The sequence below is a fragment of the Alosa alosa genome, chromosome 11 (assembly GCF_017589495.1).
Source record: "Alosa alosa isolate M-15738 ecotype Scorff River chromosome 11, AALO_Geno_1.1, whole genome shotgun sequence".
Lineage (NCBI taxonomy): Eukaryota > Metazoa > Chordata > Actinopteri > Clupeiformes > Clupeidae > Alosa > Alosa alosa.
The window spans coordinates 31,771,307-31,778,053 of record NC_063199.1 but is presented as its reverse complement, the minus strand read 5'-3'; the positions used below and the strand labels follow the sequence as shown (position 1 = coordinate 31,778,053).

General features: G+C 44.6%; 1 protein-coding gene across 1 annotated transcript in view; it reads right to left on the bottom strand.

Moving 5' to 3' along the window:
- srgap1a (SLIT-ROBO Rho GTPase activating protein 1a) overlaps positions 1-4,795 on the bottom strand; it is a 127,172-nt gene extending 122,377 nt beyond the window's left edge. Inside the window, exon 1 of the mRNA XM_048256159.1 lies at positions 3,941-4,795. Coding sequence (XP_048112116.1) covers positions 3,941-4,007 — 67 coding nt within the window. The 5' untranslated portion in view covers positions 4,008-4,795. The remainder of the gene's footprint in view (positions 1-3,940) is intronic.
- Between the last annotated feature and the right edge of the window lie 1,952 nt (positions 4,796-6,747).

Genomic DNA, 6,747 nt, shown 5'->3' with positions numbered 1-6,747 from the left:
TCACAGTAATCATACGTATGACACATACTCACACAGTAGACATATATACGCATTCATACACATACACATAAACAGGCAAACACACATGCACATGCACCCACCCACACCCACACACACACACACACACACACACACACACACATAAACATAAACATGTACACGCACACATGCACACAATTCAAGAATTTCTCAGAATTATGAACAGGCAAGATGGGGGTGGGGTTGTATAAAATGTATTTTACATGTGAAATCTAAGAACTAATCATGTTTTGGTACTTGTTATCTAGCAGATACCAGTGAGAATTGAGTGTGCATAATGCAATTCAATGAGACAGTTAGAATCATATATGCCTTTCAGCGTGACTTATTTTTGTGGAAACCATGTGCTGGACTGGGCGGCGGTCATATTTTGTACCGCTCTGCAGTACATCTAGTTATCTTAGTTATTATCCAAAAGTAGTTCCTGGGTTGTTCTTAGACCGGAATTGTCCTTTAAAAGACCTTCTACAAAATGTAAGACCAACAGAGAGAAGAGAAATAGAGACAAACAGCAAGTTTGAGAGAGAAGGGAAGACAGAGAGAGTCAGAGAGAAAGAGGTTGAACAGAGACAGCAAGACCAGGGGAAAGTGTAGCGGGAGAGATGGCACAGAGCCCACTAGAGAGAGAGAGAGAGAGAGAGAGAGAGAGAGAGAGAGAGAGAGCTGCTGCTGCTGCACGAGTGCCTGTCTGTGTGGAGGAATCCCAGAGATGGTGCGTGAGCGGGACTGAGTGGTGGAGCAGGCACCAGGGTTTGCTGAGGAGGCCGAAGCAGACGCGCAGACACAGGAGGGGGTGGGGGTTCTGACACTGGCCCTGGTCCAAATCACACATCCAAGAGCACCGGCATCTTTACACTCGCGGAAGACCAGAGAGCCTCGGGGGAGCACAGCCATCTCCGCCTGCAGAATCCTCTCCGTCGCAGACTCTGCCTCTCACTCTGCCTAACGGTCACACTAACGCAGACTCTACCTCTCACTCTGCCTAACGGTCACACTAACGCAGGCTCTACCTCTCACTCTGCCTAACGGTCACACTAACGCAGGCTCTACCTCTCCCTGCCTTTGGTCACACTAACGGTCTACCTCTCCCTCTGCCCTAACACAGGCTCTACCTCTCACTCTGCCTAACGGTCACACTAACGCAGGCTTTTTAATGCCATAATTACGGCTTCTACACACAGTTGCGTTCCGTCAACGCATGCCAGTGGGTGTTCCTGATGGTAGCTATGCAAATTACTTAAAGTATAACCGTAATTTGATTGACCGGTGCCGTCTGTCCGTGCAGCAACAGCTGAACTTCTCAACGCGAGCTACGGGAGAAACGCGACGCAACGGACCCACAATTCAGTTCGGCAACGGGTGACGTGAGCCCATGTAAAGTGAATGGGATGCGTCTCCAGCACTGCAACGCACGCAACTGTGTGTAGGAGCCGTAACTGACACAGAGGAGCAACTGAGGTGAAACCAAATTCCAGCATTCACATTCTATGCAGGACCCAGATGACCACAGAGGACGACTGAGATGTGCTTACAGTCTTCTTTGTAGAAACATTTCCACCGTCACTTGTTAAGTGAGGTGAGCAAACCCATAGATATACAGACAGACATACAGGCGAATCCGATTACAATACCCTCTCTATCATAGGACTCCTAAGGACTCTCAAAAGTCAAAAGTGTCCCTTCGATCTCAGTCTTACCCCACGTGAGTCTCTCTCACCCTTTCTCTCGTCTTAGCTCCTGCTTGCTGTGCTCCTCTCATTGCAATCGATACTGACGCTTGAATCCCAGCCAGTGATTCGGACTCATCTAGGTGAGAACCACAACTAGAAAGCGTGTTTTGCATTTAAAAGTAAACTGGCTGCCTGCACTGCTGGTGGGACGTTTGGGAGACGCTACACAGTGGCACCATGTAGCCAACGTTAGACACTGGCGAGGAGCCAAAAGTCATGCCATGCCTTTCCATACAAACAAGCGGGCTCATAACAATGCTTTCTCATGAGTGGGAGACCCTGTTTGAAGACACTGGCTGCCTCAATGTCTCCATCTCACCACACACACACACACACACACACACACACACACCAAAACAAACAAACAAACATTATTTATGGCCATCATAAATCACCTACACGCATATACATACATGGCCCTGCAACATGTAAGCTCATTAAAAAGGTTTCCAGCCTCTTGCCAGAGTATTGGGGCTAGGAGGCTGGTGACCTCGAGGTCATCAATACCTGACATCCAGATTACTCAACCTTTAATCCCATTGCCTTACACACCACCATTTAGCTGCACTAATCCCAGGTGTCTTCATGGCACCACCCGTCAGCTCGCCTCATTCAGAACCATCTGCCACAAGAGCACTCACGGGTCTGGGGCAGGCGATAACCAGTCGGCTTTCTTCTTCACCGATATAGCAGCAGATACTAACACTGTACACAGAAGCATCATTCCCCAACTATTATTCCCTGGCTCTCAAGAATCTTATATCCATTTACACTTGAAAGAGGACAGCAAGACAAGGAGTAGGTCACTGGGAGTCTGGTAAAGATGATGATGCAGGATGGTATTCAATTCATTTCCTCCTTGGTGTTTAGTTACTAGTGTGTGGTCACCGTGGTAGCTATCACAGTTCATGGGGAACAGTTTGAAACAGCTCCGCATGCTGACAAGCAGAAGAGAATGAATGTTCCACTCGTGGGCTGTGCGCTGACCGCTAGACACTAGACATCCTCGCTCAAATATACAGCCCTGTATTTAAATACATAAAAAAAATGCTCACCTGTTCAAACCATAGACTGGTCCAGAATAGACTGTCCTGCTAAGCGAAGCATGACTCAAACTTAGTGAGGGTCAAGTTATACATATACAGGAACAGGCACAGCACTTGCCAGAATTTGCTGTGGTGACCACGACTGTTGATCTCAACAACAGTGTCATCGTATTATTATTACTACCATGCCTTTTCCTCTCCCTGAACTCGGACAAGAAGTTTCCACCCGTCCCTACAATGACTGTGTGACCGTGCATCATAGTACTATTAAAGGCCTGAGTCATCGCTAGGGAGGGGGTCTGCACATTCCTGTCAAATGGAGGCCTCAGTCCAAGCATCCACAAGATCAACTCTCCCTCTCTTAGCATGCACACAAGGCAGTATTTCAAACTGCCACAATCCATTGAGGACGGTGTTCCTGGACACCAAAATCAACCCCCACTAGTTATATCAGACCAGCAATGGCTGATTTTCTATGCTGACTTCAGGAATGAAAAGGTTAAAATAAGAAAGCGAATGGGGGAAGGGAGAAATAGCGCGAGAGAGAAACTGCAGAAGGAATGAAAGGATCAGTGGGGAAGTTAGGAAAACCTTTAAGCGTTTACAGTGTCTTGCCATCAGCAGGAACTTTGCAACATTTCATTCCGTCTTGTTGGCTGGCCACACAGGCTACCCGCCTAGGCTATCCAGTGACTAGGAAGCCTTTTACTTTTCAAAGATATTTCAATAGGAGTTAGTACATGAACGCTTTAGGCATTATAGGTCCAGCAGAATGGTCATTTAAACTACGTTCAGTCAGGCTGGGGCTGTCAATTCACGAAAAATCAACTCTACAAATATATTGGGTTCCGCCATACACTGCTGAAAATACAGACACTGCGCCTCTGAGGATGTTTGAAATGTCCCCAAAGGGCACGACTGCACAGCCCAGAAAATACCAGATGGAAGCTAGTTTGATTTGAGAAATGTGAGACATTTTGCATAAATATGAGGCAGAATAGCCTGATAACATGTGTTCTCTTCGGTTCTTGCTTAATCAAATGTATTTAACGTTAGAAAAATATATGAGGTTTCTGGATTCTTCGTGACGTGTAATGGTTTCAAATTTTATAAATTGTATCTTACCTTTGACTTGACTCTCGTATTCCGCGATTATTTCTTTATCTTTCTTGAACTTCGGAGTATTAGACATTTTAAAGTTCTAGTGACTGCCAAAGGAGCAGCTAGTTAACTGGAGTTCAAAACTTGCCAACAATTCGTCCTGCTGTCCGCCTAGAACAAGCGTTGCATCCCACCCGTTGAAAAGTGGCTACATGAATAAAAAAGAAGTTCGTGTTTGTCTCACTATTTTGAGACTAAAATCAACAGCCCCGATTGCTACTGAAGTCCATTGTTTTCAAGCCACGTTAGATGAAGCCGTCTGCACTCCCCGAGCCCCCAGAAATCTGTTATCAATGAAATCACGGAGAGGAACAGCAGCCGCCTGCAAGCAACAGCAGCACACTGAACGAGCCAGCCAATGAATTTCCAAATGGCACAACGCACTGTACACTCGATCGCCAATCAGCCAACTAGTCCTTTTAGAAGTCAGAAGAGTTCTTCGTGGAAGGGAAAATGACGCATAGGCGCAACATTCATTGTGTACTATGTCGTACCACTGTAGCGATTAACGACTGTGGCGAGTCTAACATTTCCTCCCGTGCTGAAAACCGCTGCCCCGTCCCACACTTCCCGTCTTTCGCCGTTGTTGCTCAGTCGGTCTGCAGCGCAGCTGTCGGATTGTCCCTGGAAATGGGAGGGATTGGAGAGGCACTCGGCGGAAACATGGAATGGATTGACAACTTCTCTCACCAGTCGTTCTGAATAGGTTTTTCAATGAAATTCTCAAAGGGGTCTCCTAGAAATACTTCCCCTCTTGCTGCCCATTCAAGGCACTTTGCGGTAGGCTTAGGTCATTGTATTTTTGTCGATTCAATTATCTAACCGTTCATTAACCCTGGACATTAAAAAGCAAATAGTTGGCAAAAGTAGGCTGGGCTATGGCTCTCTTTTTTGGTTCCAGATACTGATGACTAACTGTCAACTTTGAACAGCCAGTTTGAATAAAAAATAAATCAGACTTATTATGTAAGTATGATATCATGTGTGTGCAAGTAGCCTAGTCTTTTTCAATCAATAGCCTATCTACTTCAGATAACTTTGGTCATCAGGTGAGCATTAACTAGCCTATATGGTGTAGTGTACCGAGTGATACATTGTAAACTTTTCACATGACTGCACTATGACCAGATTCCTGCTATGCAAAGTAGGACTTCGGCCGCGCTACAACCACAATGGAAAAAGTGCATTGGTGACACCTAGTGGTCACGTTTGAACAGTCACAGCACTTAACCGCATTGGTTTGGATTTCTAGGGCCCTATCATGACATTCTAAAGCGCATAGTCACTAGTCAAAAGCTTATTCAAATTTAGTAGGATGTCCAGTCAACATTGGGAGGGGTTTCGTTATCAAACGTCGAGCGCATGGCGCAACAAGGTGTTCCTAGGGGTTTTAATCAGTCATATGGGTGTGTTTGGGGCGTAACATCATTTAAACCAATGACAATGACATCTGTCCTTCCCTTTAATGGCGCAATTGCGATGTCAAATAAATGCATCGGTATTTTGACATTCAACAGCGCATTTGAGGCTGCTTGCTAGACCATATGGAATAGTCATTCCACTAAACCATGTTTACTAAAACCTAGCATAGCCTTTACGCATTTGCACTCGTCTATTATTTGAACTCATTGGCAAAGTGAAACTAACTTCACCAAGATGTTAGTCAATGACAAGACAGTTATATGCAGTTACTTTCACTATACATGGATTTCTATGCAACGTCAGAATAAAATGAGTTTTTTGTGCTGAAAACTGCACCAATTCGAAATCACGATGGTTAGAGAATGTTAAATATGTTCAATATATCGAACTGAATGCATGTCTTCGCCAAAAATTACAAAATACGATGTTGTATTAATAATGCAAATGAACGGCAAACTTTGAAATATAGTCTGAAATGAGATGTTATTATCATTGAGACAACAGGGGTATACAAAAATCCGATTGTAGCTTACAGCAGCCGACTATTTAGGTTAAGTTTATAAAGTTGTGGACGGCCACCTAGCTTCTTCTGCTCCACGGCTGCTCGCGCATCTTTTGTTGGTAAACGGAAACCTGTGAATTGACTGACAATGGGTTACCATCGAAAACATTAACATAGGCTGGAAAAAGCAACACTTACCCAAATATTGCTCAAATGACCGAACAAAACAACATTTATCCTGCAGAGGAGTTGCATATATCTCGTGACAGTGCGTCTTCAGCTGTGCTCCATATGTGTCTCTCGCCTTTCCCCTAATCACTTTTAACCTTTTAACCAATTTGCAAATGATGGTGAATAACTACTCATCATGAGATGTAGGCCTACAGTATTTTGTAATATCTTTATTCCAATTATGTTTCCCATTGTAATCGTGCAATTTGTAATGTTTTGCATGGACGTGCGCTGGTGTGCGTTCATGAATGATAGAAGGATGATGGGTGCACTTGCCAATATGACTGTTGACAATGAGCTCTTAAAATAACATATAAACAGCTTGCCAAAGACTTCTGACCAGGTGTACAATAGCGATTTTTAGACAATGCGCCAGGCCACTCCCTAGGTTGTTAATTGCCACACCCCTGGGCGCATTGTTTAAAAAATAAACGTGCAAAATACCGAATTAAACTTTGCACAGGTGGAAAACGAGTTTTACGCCTTGCGCCAGTGTGCAAAATACAGCCCCTAATCTATTTCAGTGTTGATCAATTTCGTGGCTCAGTCCAAAATGACTGAAACTACCACAAGAAATGACATGCAGAGTTTCTAGCACTTGCTGTATTGTCCACAC